This window comes from Ursus arctos, unplaced genomic scaffold, assembly GCF_023065955.2.
Source record: "Ursus arctos isolate Adak ecotype North America unplaced genomic scaffold, UrsArc2.0 scaffold_4, whole genome shotgun sequence".
Lineage (NCBI taxonomy): Eukaryota > Metazoa > Chordata > Mammalia > Carnivora > Ursidae > Ursus > Ursus arctos.
The window spans coordinates 15,410,237-15,431,598 of NW_026623056.1; the positions used below are offsets into that span (position 1 = coordinate 15,410,237).

A 21,362-nucleotide genomic window follows, 5' to 3' on the forward strand; every position below is an offset into this window, starting at 1 on the left:
CTTATTCCTTCTCTCCCACGTGTATCTTAAATGATAGTCTTGACAATTCCATTCTTGCTCTTATTCTCTTCTTCCTCTGTACACTCATAATAGGCAGTCTCATACATGTTTTTAATTTTAACTATCATCATTATGCTTACTGGGTTCCAATCTCAAGTCCAACCCTCTTTCCTAACATCTAAACAGAAATATCCAGTTGCTTTCTAGATGTCTATGCAGGAAGTCCCACGTTGAAATCAGAAAATAATTCTAGTCTGATCTTAAATACGTGAGTAGAAATAGGAAGTTAGATGATATCTAAGGTAATTAAGGCCTAAATCACTAAGGTTTTATCAACTCCAAGTGCGCAGGAACTAAGTCATCTATTTTTATCACCCATGGTCCTTAGCTTACTATAGAGCACATAGGAAGTACTCAATAAATACTCTGAATGCTAAAGTAAATTCTTTTCATTACATGCAGAAGTCAAGAATTGCAGATCAGCACTACAATTTTAATAGTCATTATGCAAGGTAAATGAACTGCTTGCTCCCTGGAAGAACTGAAAATAAGCTAAAATACTCTTGTGTGTTTTTTTAAAAATGAATTTTTAGAATTATGTCATTTGGACCCAGTGTTGCTAAATAATAATTTCTCTGCTTAAAATTTAATTTTCAAATATTTGTAGCGACAGTTTTAAGATTTGCTGGGTCCTATTTGCTTAACCTTGTATGGACATGTTTTATTTTCTTCTGCATGTTTCTCAGGTTCCCAGCATATAAAATTAATAAGGTAATTATTGCTTTTCTACCCTGCTGTTTTCTATCCTTTGTTTCAATTCTTGTCTAAATAGCTTAGTAGGATTCACTTCGCGTCTCTATTCTTTAACTTCAATATATTTTTATGTTGTTATTGTTTATAATTTTTTACCTAATACATCACCCTGTTTAAATCTGTACTTGGAATTATTTGTTGTGGTTTCCTGGTTTGAATACTGGCTATACTATACTGCTCATGGTAAAAACAGCAGCTCCTAACTTAAGGGATTCTGTTAGAGACCCACAACAGTGAATACTTATAACTTATATATTGGTCTTCCGAGTACCTAGCTGCTTTTCCACCCTACCAGACCCTAACAAATATTTTATAAATGCTTCATCCCTTCTTATCCTGTGATAAAATTTAAATATGTAACCTGACTACTTAATAACTTCTTTAAAAAATCAACATCAAAACTTAAAGTTGTTGTATGAAGGAAAAAGAAAGAAATACACTTAAATTATATCTATTTCAGTATGTAAATGTACAGTCATGATGTCAGTAGACATAATTAGATGGTATAATCACTGTGAATCCATGGCCACTAATGCAAACTGCTGAAAGTGTAGCGCACAGGCAAACCTCGGAGGTATTGTGGGTTCAGTTTCAGAACACTGCGCACAATGAAGTGAGTATCACAATACAGCAAGTCAGATGAATTTTTTGGTTTCCTAGTGCTTATAAAATTGATGTTTATACTATACTGTGTTAAGTGTGCAGCAGTATAGGCCTAAAAAAGCTATGTACATACTTCTGTTTAAAAATACTTGATTACTAAAAAATGCTAACCATAATCTCAGCTTTCAGCAAGTCAGAATCTTTTTGCTGGTGGAGGGTCTTACCTGGATGTTGATGGCTGCTGACTGATGAGGGTGATGGTTGCTAGAAGTTGGGGTGGCTGTGCCAGTTCTTTCTTTCCTAAATAACTCAATAGGATTCACCCTGTGTCTCTGTTCTTTGACTTCAACATGCTTTTTCATGTTGTTGTTTAGAATTTGGGGTTGTATCTTTGTGCTTGATATCTTTAAATATTAAACATTGAATATCTATGTAAAAGGTCTGTTTTTGATTGGCTACATGTCTCCAGCCTGTCTCAGTTATAACTCATTGCTTCTGATATTCTGAGGAGGACCTATAAACCATCTTCATTGCGACTACTGTGTATGATTGAGGGGAGAAGGAGAAGGCTCAGAAGTATTTGAGAAACCTGGGTAGAAATTTCTTTTTAGGGGCGCCTGGGTGGCTTAGTCGGTTAAGCATCGGACTCTTGATCTCGGCTCAGGTCATGATCTCAGGGTATTGAGATAGAGCCCCACATCAGGCTCCAAAAGCGTGGAGCCTGCCTAAGAATCTCTCTCTCTGCCCCTCCCCTTGCTTGCATGTGTGTGCGCTCGCTCTCTCTCGCCCTAAAAAAAAAAAAAACTATTTCTTTTTACCCCTCTGTCTCTAATTTGGATACCACAGCTAGAAGATTTACCGGTTTCACTTCTTGGCTCGTCAGTGTTCAACCTGATAGGCAGAACAACAACAAAAAATCAAATTTAGGCTTTTTAGTCTATGATTTTTAAATTTGGTCTAAAACAGCCTCACACATTTTTATGATAAATGTCTCTGTTGCCATACGTGGAAATCACCAGTCTAACAAACAAAAGGCATTCATTATTATAATGGTTGAATTATGACCAAATAGACTCTTTTAATCCATCAGAAAATTTCAAATGGATGAAACTGATTTATTTAAATTGATACTTTAATTGTGGTGTGTTATATATATATGTATATATATATGTACATATAACATAAAATTCGTCATTTTAACATTTTTAAGTCTGCAGTTCTGTAGCATTAGGTACATTCACATTGTTGTGCAGCCCTCACCACCATCCACGTCCTGAACTTTTTTATCTTCCCACACTGAAACGCTGTAACCTTTAAACACAAACTCCCTGTTCCCTCATTCACTAAACGTCTGGCAAACTGAATTTGGCTGATTTCTTGTATAAGAAGAATCATACAGGGGCACCTGGGTGGCTCAGTCGGTTAAGTGTCTGACTCTTAGTTTCAGCTCAAGTCATGATCTCAGGGTCGTGGAATCAAGCCTTGCATTGGGCTCCCTACTAAGCAGGGAGTCTGTGGGAGGTTCTCTCTCTCCCTCAGCCCCTCCCCCTACTCATGTGCGTGCATACACTCTCTCTCTCTCTCAAATAAATAAATCTTAAAAAAAAAAAAGAGGAATCATACAATATTTTTCTTTCGTGACAGGCTTATTTCACTTACCATTATGTCTTTCAGGTATATTCATGTTGTAGCGTGTGTCAGAATTTCCTTTTTTAAGGGTGAACAGTACCTCATTGTATGTGTGTACCATAAGTTGTTTATCCATTCACCTGTTGATGCACACTTGTGTTGCTTCCGCCTTTTGGCTATTGCGAGTAATACTGCCTTGAACATGGGTATACAAATATCTGTTCATCTCTGCTTTCATGTCTTTTGAGTATGTACCCAGAAGTGGAATTGATGAATCATATGATTATTCTGTGTTTACTTTTTTTGAAGAGTTTCCGTATTTCCATTGAGGCTGTACCACTTTACATCACTCCTGGCAGTACACAGGGATTCCAGTTTCTCCACATTCTTGCCAGTACTGTTTTCTGTTTTGTTTTGGTTTGGTTTTTTTTCTGATAGTAGCCATCCTGATGGGTGGTAGGCGGTATCTCATTGTGGTTTTGATTTGCATTTCCCTAATAGAAGTTGGTTTCTTTGACAGACAGAACAAACCCCCACCAACTGTAAAGCTTTAACAAATGGCTTTGATGAGAATAAGATAAATCTAGGAACAGCAGAATGAAAAGCTTCTTAGCCTCTCTTTTACTGGTAATGGTAGATTTCACTGTGCAGAATCACTTTTAAAGTTTTTCCGTTTTCATTTAAATATCATCGAACTTAAATTCAATTTGGTAGAAAAGTTACTGTTAAGGATATTTAAAAACTAAGCCTGGAACCTAGAAACTAGAGAATTTAGCCCATTCAGTAAATATTCATTAAATAATTAATAGGTACATGCTGCCTTTAAGAATTTTTAGCCTGGAAGGGAAGATGGATATACAGACAAGCAATTACTATTCCATGTAATGAAATCCATGATGAAAGTGTGTAAAAGGTTTGGTGAGCATAATAAATAACAGGTGCCTTCCTTTGTTTCTGGGGAAAAAGGAGTGTCAGGTAAAGCTCCACTGAGAGCTTTACCTTTTGGGGAAGAACTGATAGCTCCACTCTTAAGCTGAAACTTGAAGGATGAAAGGCTTTTGCTGGAGGTGTATGTTGGAATAGGAAATCAAGTTTGGGAAGTAATATCATAGCCTATCAGAGATGAGCTTCTTGTAGTAAAGCACTGACAGATGATTTAAGAACTTTAGAGTCAAAGATCCCTCTGAATTTTATATCATATAGTTAGAAAGCCAGTCCTAATCCACCCCTGCAGTAAGCCAAAATTCCTAGAATCTCAGACTGGTTTGATAGATGGCAAACAACCTAAAGTCCTAAAATGAAAATTACGTAACATGAAACAGAAAGTTTAATTATTGCACTTGTTTATATCACAGGCATTTTAAGTTATTTTCTATCACCTTCCTTCTGTTAACAGTGTAAAATTATCTTGCCCTTCCAGTACCTTCATTAGGTCTACGTCCAGTAAACAATAATTCCCAATTAAGTGTATAGATTTGGTAAAATACACTAAATCATTCTGCCCCAGTATCATATTTTTGCTAGGCCATTTTCATATGCCTGTGTACACTGGAGCATACAGTCAACAAAAATTACTTTGTCATATAATAAAGTGTGTGATGTAAATAAAGCTTTTGTTCATTTCTTTTAATAACAGTGGTATTGCAGTTTTGACTCTGAAGCTTCTTTGTTTTTTGAGTTTTGATGGGTTTTTTGGTGTATGGTTTGTTTTGAAGCTTTTTTCTTTATATTTTAGAGGAAATAAATCACATAAGAATAAGAAGCACAAATTTACTTTGATCACTGTGAACCCTAAAGATGATGTTTTCTTAGTTATGTTGAAGAAGTGTAACAATTTTAATTATAGGACTTTGGTTTTAGTCTCTTGTTAGTGCTTTTATTTGTAATGTTTGTATTTTTCATAAAATCTTTTGAGATTTTGAGATTATGGAGAGGCTGGTATAGTTGGTATGAAAATGTAAAATGTTGTGATTCATTTCCAAACCCTGCTGTGTGTCAAAAACTAACTTCTAAAAATTACAAAGTTGTTTACTAGTTTGGTTTCCCTAGGTCTCATCAGTTTGTGGTTATAAAAGGAGTCTCTTTTTTCAAACCAGTCCTGTGGGTTATCAGTTCTTCCCCAAGAACCCATCCAGAGATTTTTTCCACCTTACCCACTTTTTTTTAAATACCTGTGACTTTAACATATGCTCACAAATCCAGACTGAAAAGAGGTTTTGAATTTCATACTTTTATAGAATATGAGAGTTTTTTATTTTTAAATAGTTTAAATTTGTGTGCTTCCAAAACACTACTTTTTAGCAGGAATTAAAATAGAATCAGGGTGACTAGAATAGCATTAATCTATCTCAGTTTCTTTACCCAGAGCAAGATGAAATCAGAGGAGAACGAAGCAGGCTAGCACCACCAAGGCGTTAAAGGTGTGAATGGGTAGTCTGAGATGACAACAGAAAATGTCATGTGTGCCAACTCTGGCATGTAGCCTTAACCTAGTGATTAGGAAGTTCAGACTGTATTTCTTTCTCACTGCCATGAATTGCGGTTAATGCTTGCTAGAATAGCGTGGAATACTTGAACCTCACACTAACAGTATAGTTATACAGTTAATTTTGATAACATGTTTGTTTTGACTCCTTTTAAAAAGGGTAGAGGTGTTATTGAAGCATAGATTATCTGGTATTTTTAAAATCTGCCATATTGAGATGGAGAACTGATTATAAAGCAAGACTTTAGGTAAGTGGTTTTAAGCTTCTTTATATCGTGAAAAACCAATGACCTGTGCTCACTCTCATCAGAAAAGTGCACATGTTATGCAAATTTGCATACAGTTTCAGAGATTCACAGATCCGAAGCCCATTTATGGATCCTGCTCTAAGCCACTTTCTTTATTTTTGGACAGCTTTATTCTTTTTATTGCTTGTAACTGACTTCATTTGTTGCAGAGAAGGTGATGCTAATGAACTGAAGTTAAAGGTTTTTTTCCATAAGGGACATCTGGCTTTCCCAAATATAAAATTTATACAGTCATGAATATAAAATTTAATTATTTCGTGGGAAAAAAAATACCCACACATATAGGCATGCCATTGATTATAAAATGAGTGAGATCATGTGAATTAATTACAACTGAAAAAATTGAAAATGTATACGTGGATATTATAGAATAACGAAAAACTCATCATTCTCCTTTTGGAATTACGTTAAATTATGATATTTTAGAATATAGTGATTCTGCATTTAAAATTTAGCTTAATTTGAAATTGATTTTCTTTTTAAAACATTTCAATATTTCCCCTCGAAATGACTATAGAAATCTAAGGAGTTTCAAAACTTTAGTATGTGATTACTGGTACAGCCAGTGGAGATGAATGGAGAAGGATGAGTATTTGCTTCCTGGAAAGTCATGAATAAGTGTTAGAATAGTAACATATATAAGTAACATATGTAATTTGGGGGAGTCTTTGTTTTGCTTTTTGTTTTGTAACTTTAGATGTACATAGTAATACATTGCAGTCTTGGTGGAATTTAGTGAAAAATAAAATTCTACATTAGTGGTTCTCAGTCTCAATTGTCTTGACATCTTCTTAAAGATTTATGTATTTTTAGAGTGCCTGGGTGGCTCAGTCAGTCAGTCATCTGACTCTTGATTTCAGCTCAGGTCATGATCTTAGGGTCATGAGATCGAGCTCTGTATCGGGCTCCACACAGAGCATGGAGCCTGCTTAAGATTCTCTTTCTCCCTCTTCCTCTGCGGCCCTTTCACGTGAACGCACATGCACGCATGCTCTCTCTCTCTCAAAAAAAAAAAAAAAGATTTATATATTCTTTCAGAACACAAATATACTTTTTTTAATTTAATTTATCCCTAAAGCTTACATACAAGGTATGTAACACTATTATTTTTACATGGTTACAGAGGGATGTGGAATAAATGTGCTTCACGCGGTCTAATGTTCCAGTTACCTGTGTGTCTGTCCCTCTAGTAACTTTATGAACTTTACTGGCAAACCTCATGTGAGCCCCCTTTGAGAAATACGGCCATAGATTACAGCAGTAGCATGCAGACTCTTTGTTCATTCATTTTGATTTATTGAGACGGAGCATATTGTGATTAGCTTGAGTAATTAACAAATCACATAATCCTACATGGATTAACATGGTACTAAAACTCAATAAATATTTGTCGAATGGATAAATGGCGTATATCTTTAAGGTGATTGCAGTATTCTAGATAGAGCAGTGAGTTCCAACTCCAGTTTTGAGACCTGCCTTTTCCCCCAATGAGTTATTATAGGAAACAATTATGAAATGTTTAACGGAAAATTTATGAGGAAGATAAATATGCATGCCACATTTTATCTTTGAAGAAACTGATTTTGAAATCAGACACATAATGGCACATTAACATCCACAAAATGTGGTCATCGCTATAAATAGCATAAACAAATAAAATGAAACTTCATGGTTTTTTTATGGAGCATACAAATGCATTTAATTTTCACAGTCTTGTACTAGCTGTTTCTAAGATCACAGAATAAATTTTTTAAAACTAAGAATAACAGCAGTTGAAACCTATACATAGCACTGTTGATATTCTGATGTACTAAACAAAATATATCTTTAGGTAATATGGGAATTTCCACTGTGTATGTATCTGCTTAATGGAAATTTTACAGGGATGCGAAGTGTTGAATGGCAGCCACATCACTTACTTAGTAGATTACTAAATTAGAGTCCTTATTACCTACAAGTAGGTACGCACATATAGTTAAGAATACCAACTTTAGTTAACTTTTTAGTAACTTAGTAGCAGTAGTAAAGAGCCTTTTGACCACCATGAAAATCTGAGAAATTTCAGATCATTGCCAGATAGAACCCCCCCAAAAGGCCTTGCTTTTGGTGGTTGCTTTCAGCCTGTCAAAGGATCCCCGAGATCTGCCAAAAGAGTATTGAAGATTTACTTGCCACCTAGGAAAATAGTAAAATACTGTGGAGATAAAATATCAGTATTCTTGTTCCAGAGAAAACTTTTACACTGGAGATCATTACTAAATGTACCTTGAGAGATGGTTTCCTAATTCTCAGGCCAGAATTATATATCCATATTTCAGGGATTTGATTGATAACATAACTAGCACAAAGAGATGATTATGTGGAATGAATCTGGGCAAGACCCTACCCAATGCATTGTGAGGCCTGTGGGATCAAAGCTCTTGGAAACCAAGTTGATCTTGGTGTGGAAGAAATAAAATAATAAATCTTTGTCATCAGATGTGGTAGGTGCTGGCTAGGCCATCACTACACAGGATTTCCACATCACTAGTAGGAATCCATATTAAGAAGAAAGGCAAGGAACCCACAGGAATGAAAGGGAAGGAAAGAAATCTTTTCCTCGGATGCTTCTGTAGATCTTCTATATGATTTTTTCCCCTTATGGTAGCATTTCTAACAGAGTATGGATTATTTTTCATTACCAGATGTGTTACCTAGTTAGTTTATATTTGAAGATAATATACTAGTTTACCTGGGAAAGAAAAAAATATATGGTTTAACTCTGCTAATAATTACGTAGATTGAGCCTATATGCAATTCAAGTCTAGTAATAATATGTACAATCTGATTAAATAAAACCAACGGTAAAGAATCATGACAACTAACCTTGTTGATCATTATTTTTCTTTTCTTGGTCTTAGGGTTTTGACCCACCACATCAAAGTGACACAAGAACTATTTACATAGCCAACAGGTTTCCTCAGAATGGCCTCTATACACCTCAGAAATTTATAGATAACCGGATCATTTCATCTAAGGTAAGCATTAACACTTAATATTAAAACTATAGATATGTTCCATTTTGTTTTGAAAAGTGATTTGTGTTTTCTAGTATATATTTGTATCCTTAAAAATTCAAGGAAATGGTGGTTGGCAAATTTATCTTAACCAGAATTGTGAACTGTAAAGTAAAAGGAGTTGCCAGTTGCTAATACCAGGTAACTAACACACCAAAAATTATCCTTAGTTGAAATTAAACTGAGGAACTAATATTTATACTGTGTGCCAGGCACTATGTTAGGTACATCTCATATCATTTAATTCTTAGAACTCTGAGGTAGCTTTTATAAAGTATTATGCTCATTTTATATTTGTTTCTTCAATTAAAGCATTGGGAAATAAATTACCTAGGTTGCGCACAGTGTAAATGACAAGATTGGAGTTTGAACTCAGTTCTGTGTGACTTTAAAGCCTCTCTTCCTCCAATTTTGCCACTCTTCTGTAAACATTTTATAGTACCAAGGTACTGCTTCACTCACATATTCTTCCTTGTTTCATTTTTTTTTCTATGACATTTTTTTAAAGATTTTATTTATTTGAAAAAGAGCGAAAGTGAGAAGAGATCACAGAGGGAGAGGGAGAAGCAGACTCGCCACTGAGCAGAGAGCCTGATGCGGGGCTGGATCCCAGGACCCCAAGATCATAACCTGAGCCAAAGGCAAATGCTTAACTGACTGAGCCACCCAGGCGCCCCTTTCTATGACATTTTTAAGATGTCTTAGTTTATCTTGAATTTGAAGATTACAGGGTCACGCTGTCCTAATAGACTTTTCTCTCATGATGGAGGAAATGTTTTCTGTGCTGTCTGCTCTAATAGCCAGTAGCTATATAGGGCCAGTTAGGCCTTGAAATGTGGCTAATGCCATGGAAGAACCTAATTTTTAAATTTTAATTTATTTTAAATTAAATGTCAGTCATATGCAACTAGTGCTTACCTATTGGACAGTGTAGTTAGGATGTGAATCAGAGAGACTAAGGGTAAAGTTCTCCTCAGATCATTGCTGTTGCTTAATAGACCACCTTAAGAAGCATCTTTGTATTACACACACACACTCTCTCAAATAAATAATAAAAGTTATTAAAATCTTTTTTAAAAGTCCTTTTGAAAATTTTAAGGTTTTTTAAAAATTTGGGTATAATTGAAACACACTAAAATTTGCTAATTTTGATGAGTTTCGACAAATGTATAACAACATGTGACCATCACAAATCAAAATATAGAAAAATCCATCACTAAAGAATTAGCAGCCAGTCCTCTTCACCTCTAGCACTAGCAATCACTGATCTGCTTTCTATAACTATAGTTTTATCTGAATTTCATATAAATACAGTCATATAGTATGAGTCTTCTGTGTCTGACTTCTTTTGATGTAACAATAATCTTGAAATTCATCTTTGTTGTTGCATGTATCAGTAGTTCATTCCTTTTTTGGTGCAGAGTTTAGCTGTTAGCCTGGGTTTGGATAGTTTACATTCTGAATATGAGTCATTTTCCTTGCATGGTTCTTTCACTACCAGTATTTCCCCCTAAATTTCCATGTACTTTTCTGGCCCTGAACTCAAATCTATGTCATATTTTGTGATAAGGTTGTAGTTTTCCCCTACTGTTTGCTGCCATAGGTGTGAGAGTTGGATAGTGTCTACAGGCTAAGAAGCCATAGTTCACAATTCATATTCCCTCCATTTATGTTTTTTTAAAATTAAACTCTCTTCCAGTTTCTATCTATATTTTGGATACTTTCCAGGATCCATTTTTAAAATCTAGTTTTTGTAATTCTTATCTGCTAGGAGTTATAGGACCACTTTAGTCCTCTGCCAGTATTGAAAGCTGAGTGTCCTGGAAAACTGGTATTAAATATCTTTATATGATTGTATTCATATGCAGCAGTGTTAGGTTTATTGTTTTTGACCACAGTTTCAAAAATGTACATTAAAAAAAAAAATGTAGATATTTAGGGGCGCCTGGGTGGCGCAGTCGTTAAGCGTCTGCCTTCGGCTCAGGGCGTCATCCCAGCGTTATGGGATCGAGCCCCACATCAGGCTCCTCTGCTGGGAGCCTGTTTCTTCCTCTCCCACTCCCCCTGCTTGTATTCCCTCTCTCCCTGGCTGTCTCTCTCTCTCTGTCAAATAAATAAATAAAATCTTTAAAAAAAAATGTAGATATTTAAATAAACATTGCTTTTTTTTTTAAGCATATGAGGACTCTTTCTCTCATTACTCCCTAATTATTCCACTACTGCTTTCTCATACTCCTTACAAACCAGATTACCTGCTATTCCATAAACCCATGTTGAACTTCCCTACTACTGTGCCTTTGCTGTGCTGTTGATACCATGTTTTTTTAAATGTACATTTTATGTTTCTGCAGAGATTGTAGATTTCATGTTTTTATGGAAATGTAAAATTCATGTTTTTGACCACAGATTCAGGAATGTGGGTATTTATATAGACAGTGTCCATTTTTTTCCTGACCATAAATGGGGCTTTTTCTAAATTCCCTTTTAACTACCTTTCTACTCCCTTATTATTCCCTTAAACTCTTCCACACTGTATTATTTTCTATCCCACAAAGTCACGATGAACTTTCCTCCTCTCTGCCTGTGTACATGCTGTCTTTTTTTTCCTGAAATGGTCTCCCTTTAATTGTCCCCTATTTTCGGCCTATTGAATATTCCCCTCTTTAAGCCATGTCAAATATGACCTTCTTCATTAAATTTTTCTTTCTGACTGCTTTTCATTTTAGTTCTTTATATATTCCTCCATTTACTTTATCTTTGAATATAGCTATTGATATTTTGTTCTTAATTTCCTCTAATATTAAAACTTCTTTGTTCCTCTCACAGTGCAAGTGTCTTGCACATTGTAGATACGTGATATTTCCGTTTAATTTACCATAGTAACTATCTTAAATTTCAACTTCTTTCAAAAGATTTAATTTCATAACTACGTCTTGGTTTTCTTACTAAGGTCAGAATTTGAGGAAAAAGGTCAATTGTATAGTCATATACATAGCTCTAAAGAAGTTATACTTCTAATTTATTTTTATTGACCATTATTACATAATAACTAAAATAATTTTAAAGCATAATAAATCATTCTTTTTCTTAGAATATTTTTATATTGCTTAATATTCTATAGTTCCTCCTCTACATATGATAGAATAAGCACAGAATTTAGGCTCATTCAGTCTATTAATTTATTTATATTTTAGAAGACCTGGAAACAAAAATTCCTAATATTTGTAAGCTAGTTTTCCTAATAAATTTTTATTTATTCTGAGTTTTTCCATGTGTTATTGAACTAGCCAAAGAAAATATCCTGAAACCAATTACCTTACTTCCAATTTATGTAATTGTTTTTTTCAAGATTTTGGAAGACAAAATATATTGTCACTGTTAATGATTTAAATAGATTGATGTAAACTTAGGACGTTGCCAACTTGATTCCTATGCAGGTTTATATATTTGATTTGGTAACTAAGGGAGTTACCTGGAATACTCTGACCCCTATAGGGACAGCTGTTTTTTTATTCCCAGTTAAGATCAGCTGGAGATGATATGACCCAAAGTTACCATCTCATATGTACACATAGAGCGGTGAATAAAAAGCATCTGCCTCTCTTCTCTCCAGAACCCTGAACATAATCCCCACTCCCAGATTCTGGAACCACAGTGGTACCCCTACCACAGGAAAATATGTTTCAGATATTTCAGATATGAACTGAAAATATAATTTCACCTGAGAGAAATGTTGTTAGGTATTGTACTGCTTATATATCCTTGGGTCAAACAGGCTTTTGTGGGCTCTTCTGGGAACCTAACCCTATTTATAAAATTGTTCATATGGGAAAGGACATTTCAGGTCTCAAACAACTTATGAAGAAGTGAATTTTTGAAATAAGAAAATTCAGAAATTAGAACCATCTTACATTGCACCGGAGGAAATTAGGTAAACTGCCTCCTTAGAAATCTCGAAATGGTCAATAACCATTAAGGCTTCATTGCCTGACATCAGGATAGTTATCTGAAAAAAAATTCATTTCAACCTTATGTATGTATGTATGTGTGTATTCATCTGTTCTGCTACAGTTTTGATCTTCAACTATGTGCTGAGTAGTAGTGGTAAGTGCTGGAGATAGAGTAGTAAATAAAACAATGTCCCTAGCCTCAAGGATCTTATATTCTACTGAGAGAATGTATATAGGATAAAGTAACAGTACTACAAAGTGTTTTCCTGTTTCATATATGAAGTTGTGTTGTGAATAGTTAGTGATGCACATAAAATTTGTACTGTTTTACCCTACCCCTGTAACATAGCATTATAGGCTGTATGCTGATTAATAATATAAGAGACACATAGCAGTTAATATGAGCCAGTTTCTGTCCTAAGTGCTTCATAAATTTATTAGCTCATGTAAACCTTATAACAGCCCTATACACTATGGTTATTATGGTCCTCATTTTATAGAGGCACAAAGTGGGTGCAGAGAGATTAGTCCAAGGTCATTTAAGTGTCTTACTTTAAAAATTGACACTGTGACAGATTTTCATGCCTTTATGAGATATTTTCTTGATGGTTATACCAGTGATCACTTATATAAAGTATTTTTTAATCTTTTTCACATTCTAGGTTATTTTTCCATATTCTGTACTTAACAAAGAATAATCAAATAATTATACTATTTCCTTTATTTCAGACACTGAGCTCCATAAAATAGAAAATAAATTGTATCTAGTGTCAGCATTTTTATCAGCTCTTATTTTTTTTTTTTAAAGATTTTATTTATTTATTTGACAGAGATAGAGACAGCCAGCGAGAGAGGGAACACAAGCAGGGGGAGTGGGAGAGGAAGAAGCAGGCTCATAGCAGAGGAGCCTGATGTGGGGCTCGATCCCATAACGCCGGGATCACGCCCTGAGCCGAAGGCAGACGCTTAACCGCTGTGCCACCAGGCGCCCCAGCTCTTATTTTTTTTAACATTAGTTTAGTTTTGTGTAACCAGAGTCCAAAATAAATTTTTAAATGTTGTTTTAGATCTGTCATCTCCAACTTCTAAAAAATCAAGAATTTAATAGCAAGACTGATAGGTTCCAGTTTATCTCATCTTTTTAAATTACACTAAAATTGCCAATAAATAGTATAAGAAATACAAAAGAATAGAATAAAAGTTCTGAAACTCTTAAAAGCCAGATAGCTTTTGTAGCATCAGGATTTACATAATTTGTCTAAGGGCTTAGTAAATCTGATTTTACTTTTCTTATTATTACATCAATATAGTGTATATTCCTTTATATATTAATTTATCTCTCTCTCTCTCTTTTTTTTTTAGTATACTGTGTGGAATTTTGTTCCAAAAAATTTATTTGAACAATTCAGAAGAGTGGCAAACTTTTATTTTCTTATTATATTTTTGGTTCAGGTAAGCTTTATCACTCAATAAAGTTTATAGAATGATTGCTAAAATTATGTCTTCAGGGAAAAGTTACATTGCATTCTACTATGGGACCATTTTTTTTTTTTCTGCAGAGCTTCCCCGTTGTAATCAGTGAATGTTGTGATTTAAACCACATACAGATTTCTAAAAATTAGCCTGTGAATTTTTAATACTAATTTTATTTTGTTTCATAACTGATATGCTGTGGTGTAGATAACCATAATCGAAGCCAATTTTACATTTCAGTTGCTCTGCCTTCAGAACATAAATATTTTGGCTTTTAATATACAGCACGTGTTTTTGGCACATTTCTGCCTATGGAACTATCTTTGTCCATGAAAATCTTTTTTTGGCTTTTCCTTTGTTTTCATTGTAAATTTTACTTTTAAGTTTTTTTTTTAATTTTAATTTTTAAGAATCCCCACGAGTATGGATTTTTATTATGGGGACCATTTTCTTAAATCTGTATTCATTATAAACTCTTTCACAGTTTCTTAATTTTCACATTATGCTTTCTTTTTCTAATATCAAAGTGTCAAGAGAACAGCTTATAAAACTTGAGTATAAGTAAAGATTTAAAAAGAGTGATTGCCATTTTCTTTTAAATGGGTTATTCTTTTCTGATGATGTTAGCAATCTCAGTGTGGCATTGAATTTTTGTATAAACTGAACTTTACTCTCATAGAACCTGGAATTTCAGAAGGAAAAAAAACTTGTCAAGTGATTACTTCAAAGCTTGAGGAAACATTTACTTTTTTAAAAAATTGCTTTCCTTCATGAACAGAGAAGGAACTTCTGATTTTCTGTCAATAGAACATCAGCTTGGTTTTCTTGGAAAAGTGAGAATTTATATTAACCATGTCCACATAACACATGCATTTGTGAAATTACTAGCTAAGATCAGGAATCCAGCTTGTCTGTGGAATAGAACAATTTAATTGGCCTATTCAGGGTAAAGGAACATTAATAAACCATTAGATCCATTTTTTAACTAACCGAACATAATTACTGCAAAAATTACTTCTCCAGCAATTTATTGAAACCTCAGTTGTATGATTTAGATCATAATTATGGCATCATTTTCTGAGCTTTACCCCTCTGGCTCTGTAGATGTAACAAAATCACTGTAGAAAAAAATCCTTTTCCTAGTCCCATTCCTTGTTCTCTCTTGTAAGTGGTGAATTTATTCTGAATTCCAGCGTAAAAATTGCTGACGAACTTTTCAGCATTTACCAGGATGGGCAAAAAAATGTAAAATGAGATTCTGAGCAGCTGTAGCTCTGCTTCTAGGCAAATACTGAGGAGGAAGACCTTAAGTACTCTGTGCTAAAAGGCAGAGTGACTGAGTTCATTCTAGCAATATTTGTGGGTATGCAATAGATTTAGATACTCGATTAACTTCATATAACAGCTGACAAAATGAACTTGGTGAAACTGCGGACTAAACTCTGTGGATATCTCCTATTATTTTTCACTCTGGACCATGATAAACACTTTTTATAGTGTTCTCAGAATTCCCAATAAGTATGAGATTTTACATGTTATAGGTGTGACGTGTACAGTATAAAAATATTAATATTCTGCATTCTTTTTTGTTGTTATAAATCTAGCTTATGATTGATACACCTACCAGTCCAATTACCAGTGGGCTTCCGTTATTCTTTGTGATAACAGTAACCGCCATAAAGCAGGTATGAAAATACTTTCTATTCCCCCCGCCCGAAGTTATTTAGAAGTTGCTAAGTATTTCTACCTCAAACTAACATTTATTGTTATGAAAATAATTTCCATAAGAAAGCAACAAATTTGATATTTCATATGGTAAAATTAAACTGAGTTAAGCCACTTTTATATTTCAGGTACTAGGAATTCATGGAATGATTACCATTGTTAAAATATGTTGTTCCCTTGACACACCTAGGAAGTATCCAAAAACAAGCATTTTATATGTACAAACCAATTTATATATGAAACAGATTAATTATTATAATCATCTTGGTAGGTTTGGCAATATTTAAAGGAAGTACAATTCAAAAGGGATATATTTCTAGGGAGTGAAGCTTGTACTTTTGGCACGACCATTTTGAATAAAAATTGTATAGTGTTTTCCTACTTTCTACAACTTTCCCTGATGATGTTGATTTTTATATAAAGTAAATACCCTAGGGGAAACAGCTTCAACCAAATCTTGAATTGATATTAAAATGTGGGTATAGAAAAGCTAGATTATTAGATATACATGCTGAGTAAGAAATAAAGTAAGTCATAGAAATGTCCTATCTGTATAGCTATCACTTCTCAAAAAATCTTGTCAGGAGCCCAGTTAAATAGATGATCCTTCCACCTGAAAGAGAGTTAATTAAATTATAATTGTAAATATGATAAGTTTCCATCTTATAAGATTTAGGGATAAGATTTAAATAGACATGGAAATAAAATTGACAAATATTCTGTAATTCTGAGCTGTAGTATATTCTTTATTACTTACATAGAAGGATACAAGGATTAACAGTTACATTATATGGATTAACAGTTACATTATAAATCTGGTGTGTCAGAATATCATGGTACTGCTTTCATTAGGTTTGCTTTTACTCTTTTATTGGAGGCTAGAATTTGTGCAACTCAGTAAGTATCCAAATCATTTCATAAAGTTACATATTTACTTGGTTTTGTAGATGTCATTTATTTCATTGAAGTAACATATATTTGTTCTTTGGACCTCTTTTCTATAAATACTTTCCTTCTTAGGTAACTTCATTTAGTCTAGTGAATTATTTACCATTTATATGTTGATGGTTCTCAAATCAATATGTATCCTAAAACTATTCCCTGAACTCCAGACACATATATACAAATGCTTGTGCAACATTTCCACATGGGTATCTTAGGCTTTTCCTGACCACCATGTCACTCTCGCATTTCCTGATCTGGTCTTTTTCTTCCTAATCGTTTGTCACCACCTGTTCTGTTGAATAAATGTTTATTAGTTTGTCTCTTATCTTCATTAGAATGTTGAGCTCTATGAGCGCAGAGACTTTGTTTTATATACTGGATTATTTCCAGTGACCAGAACAAAGTCATGCACATATTGGGCCTTCAAGAAATATTTGTTTGATAGATGAATAAATGAATGAATAAATCTATTGAATATTTTTTAAAGCAATGTAAAAAGTTGTGAAGCCCTGATTTCCCAATATATTTGGCCAAATATAGACTGAGTTTAATTGAAATGTGATGTCATTAACTGAATTGAGAAATAGTGGTGAATTTACATCTGCAAAATGAAAGAGTTTAATATGATAATAACAATTGACAGCCTGTCTTTCTCCAAATGAGTTAAGTAAAACACATAAAATCTAAAGTTAGGAAGTAGGAAGATTATACCTCAAACCTGTGTTAGTATGGTTATTGCAGTTGAGTACTAAATTTACTTGAGAGTTTCTTGACAACTAAGGCAAAAGAAGAAATATGAAAGGTCATAATTTTCAGAGAGAAAATTTGATCTGTAAGGATTTTCTCCCTTGTTCAGGAACAGTTTGAGAACTTAGAGTTTTCTCTTAATGCAGTAACTGTTCCTAAGTTTTGTTCATCCAATAAACACACTCATACCAGAGTGTGTACTGTTCAGCTTTATATATCCATCACTATAGATTAGTGGAACAAGTTTTAGAAAAATTATAAAAGTGAAAGTTGCCATGTTCCACTCTTCCTCCCTTGTCTTCTCCCCTTTTAGTCTGCCTTTGCACTTTTATCAAAAGAGGAAAAGCTTTATTATCAGTTATTTACACTTTAATATGAATGAAGTTGTTATTTTGTTTTTTAACTGCTTCCAATCATGCTTACATATTAAGTCTTCTCTCTGGTTGCATAATGTAAGATATAGTGCTCTCGTAAGTATCAAAGTCTTTGCTTCTGTGCACTTAAACCCTATGAAGTAGGGAAGGTAAGACCAAATACAATAATAATTACAGTTTAATAAGATACTAATAAGAGCCAATGAGCTGTAGATATTCAGAGAAAGGATGGAACACTTCATCTGATAATCAGGGAGGTTTTGTGGAATAAATAATAGAAATGAAACTTGGAATATTGGTAAAAGGACAGTTGGTGAAGAAGGTGAGATAGACACGAACAACTCGGGCAAAGGCTAAATGCAGGAAAAGCCAAGACCTATTTTGGGGAATGACATGTCTGACTAAATGTTTGACCCTGTAGAAGAAAGTATTAAAAGATAATACTGGAAATGTAGGTTGATACTAAATTAAAGAGGCTGGAAGATTCTTTGTTGTAAGCATTGAGAGTTATTGAGGGGGTTTTGAGCAAGATCGTGAATTAAAACCATGTTTTGGAAACATTAATCTGGCAGTATATGGGGTGGATTAGAATTTGTGAATTTGTTTTTTAAAAGATAATGTTTTTATCGTCTTTGCTCAGCTATTAATGTCATCTGACTATAAAAGGAATTGTGCTTTTTGATAGTTTCAGAAAAGATATTTTGACTCTCAGTTAAATTTCTCTGAAATTGACATACCACATCTTAAATGAGGTCAGTGTAATTTAAGTATCTTAAGAATGGTTTCCCAAAAGGTTTCTCCTTGAAAAAAAAAAATAGACCTTCAAAGCAATCCTTAATATTTGCTTTATATTTTATAGTGTTATATTTTTTGGTAATAGATGCACATATTTTTCAAAAACAGATATAGTACAAAATAGCATATAGTAAAAGTTTTTTATATTCCTAACCCCCCAGTCCCCTGTTTTCCTCTCCTGATATATTTGTACATCAGTCCTGATATCTATGCAGAATGTTCACATGGGCAGGCATATCTTTTTTTTCATATATGATAGCATAGGACACACACATTCTGTACCTCATTTTTATCACTTAATGCTATCTCTTGGATATTATTCCATTATCTGTACTTATGCTATCCCCCTGAGTTCTTGAATTTTCTCTAAAATAACATGAGAAGGGGTGCCTAGGTGGCTAAGTCGGTTAAGTGTCTGTCTGCCTTCGGCTCAGGTCATGAACCCAGGGTCCTGGGATTGAGTCCCACATCGAGCTCCCTGCTCAGTGGGGAGACTGCTTCTCCCTCTCCCTCTACCCCTCCCCTTGCTTGTGTTCTCTCTCTCCCTCTCTCGCTCTGTCAAATAAATAAAATCTGTAAAAATAAAATAAAATAACACAAAAAGCCTTTTCCACTTTAAAAAAAATTGCAACTCCTTAAACATTTAATCAAAGGTTTCTTTCTGAAATGCTGATCTGTGCCTCCTTTTAATGATGATGCATGTAGCCTACCATATTTGTTTGAAGTACGTATTATAATTAGTTCTGTTGGCCAGTTGTTTAAGAAAGTGAAAAAACTCAACCCAGTTTCAAAATCCATTCCTTTTTTTGGCTATTGTTTCTAATAATGCTCTGTGAATTTATATTTTATGATTAAAATATCATTTTTACATAGAAGCAATAGAACTTATAGATTGAATAGGTGTTAGGAAAAGATAAGAATCAAGAATGACTCCCCAGATTTCTGCTAAGAGCAATTCAGTAGACGTTGATATCATTTATCAAGATGGGAAACATTGGAAATGCAACAGATTTCGAAGGATAACATCATCAATTTAGTTTTGAAATGTTTGCTATGACACATCAAAATGGAGATATAAGAATGCAGTTGGATATTCAAATTTAGAGTCCAAAAGAGAGATATGGGCTAGAGATACAAATTTCAGGACTTTTTGAAGACACGGGAATAGAAGAAATCTTATAGTGAGAAAGAGAAGGGTGAAAAGGGGGCCCATAAAGGTGGCATGGAAGGAGTCTCCTGTAAGGAAATTGAGGAGTAACTAGAGGGGTACTATGAAAACCAGGAATATCAGTGTAATGACACCAAGAGAAGAGAGTGTTTCTAGTAGAAATGAATGTCAAATACCATGAGTTATATGCATCAAACTAGCCTAATATAATTCTGGTAAATGAAATGTTTTGAGGAAGTGTTTTTCTTTCTTTTTCTCATGCAATAAAAGTATCTTCTAATTACATTAAAAAGAGTATTTTTTTTGTTCTTTCGATACTTACAGGGATATGAAGATTGGTTACGACACAACTCAGATAATGAAGTAAATGGAGCTCCTGTTTATGTTGTTCGAAGTGGTGGCCTTGTAAAAACTAGATCAAAAAACATTCGGGTATGCATTTAGTAAATAATGGAAATCAATTATATTTTGGTATCACAAATTCTAATCTTGATTATATTTTAGTTAAAAGCATACTTTCCTACATTAAAATATTATAATAGGTCACCTGTTTAGAACTCAGTAAAAATAAATCTCTGCCTCATAAAATCTGTATATTTACTTTTCTCCCATGATTCCTTATAGGTGGGTGATATTGTTCGAATAGCCAAAGATGAAATTTTTCCTGCAGATTTGGTACTTCTGTCCTCAGATCGACTTGATGGTTCTTGTCACGTTACAACTGCTAGTTTGGATGGAGAAACTAACCTGAAGGTTTGTACATGTGTGTTTGTATGTGAGTATTAGTGTTGCTCCAGGTGAACAAAACGTTGTCGGTTATAAGTGATATTTTCCTTTGTTTGACTTGCTAAGGAAGGAATTTTTTAAATCACTGAAGCTTTTAAAAATTATAACTTTTTTAAAAAAAAATTATAACTTTTTTAAAAGAAATTATGTTATATATTTATTTCAAGGACAGCTTCATGTGGTTTAATCAAGTTAAAGAAAAATGGAAAGTGTTTTTAGGAAAAATGTAATCCTTTAATATTTTGATGCTTTTTTAGATAAAGGACACCTTTAAATTGTTCTCAGTTTTCAGAATATGAAAGTGAAAATTCATATTTTTTCCTAATAAATTGCTGTATAATAGACTGAGCAAATCGTGACTGTTAATATAGACTTAATCTTTTTATGTGCAAATGGCTTGTCTAGACAGGTAATCATAGTAGGTAGGTCCTTTTTCTATTCGTTATTTTGTAATCTTTCTCCTCTCTGCTATCTAGCTAAGTGATCTCAAGTACAGTGTACTACG

At 33.8% G+C, this 21,362-nt stretch overlaps 1 protein-coding gene across 5 annotated transcripts in view; it reads left to right on the plus strand.

Annotated features, from left to right (window-relative positions):
- The window catches only part of ATP11B (ATPase phospholipid transporting 11B (putative)), a 114,570-nt gene that overhangs the window by 14,994 nt on the left and 78,214 nt on the right, over window positions 1–21,362 (plus strand). For all 5 annotated transcript variants that reach the window (XM_057306639.1, XM_048214823.2, XM_048214821.2 and 2 more), the window contains exons 2-6: window positions 8,739–8,855; window positions 14,207–14,296; window positions 15,922–16,002; window positions 20,396–20,503; window positions 20,696–20,824. In XM_057306639.1, the coding sequence (XP_057162622.1) occupies window positions 8,739–8,855; window positions 14,207–14,296; window positions 15,922–16,002; window positions 20,396–20,503; window positions 20,696–20,824 (525 nt within the window). The remainder of the gene's footprint in view (window positions 1–8,738; window positions 8,856–14,206; window positions 14,297–15,921; window positions 16,003–20,395; window positions 20,504–20,695; window positions 20,825–21,362) is intronic.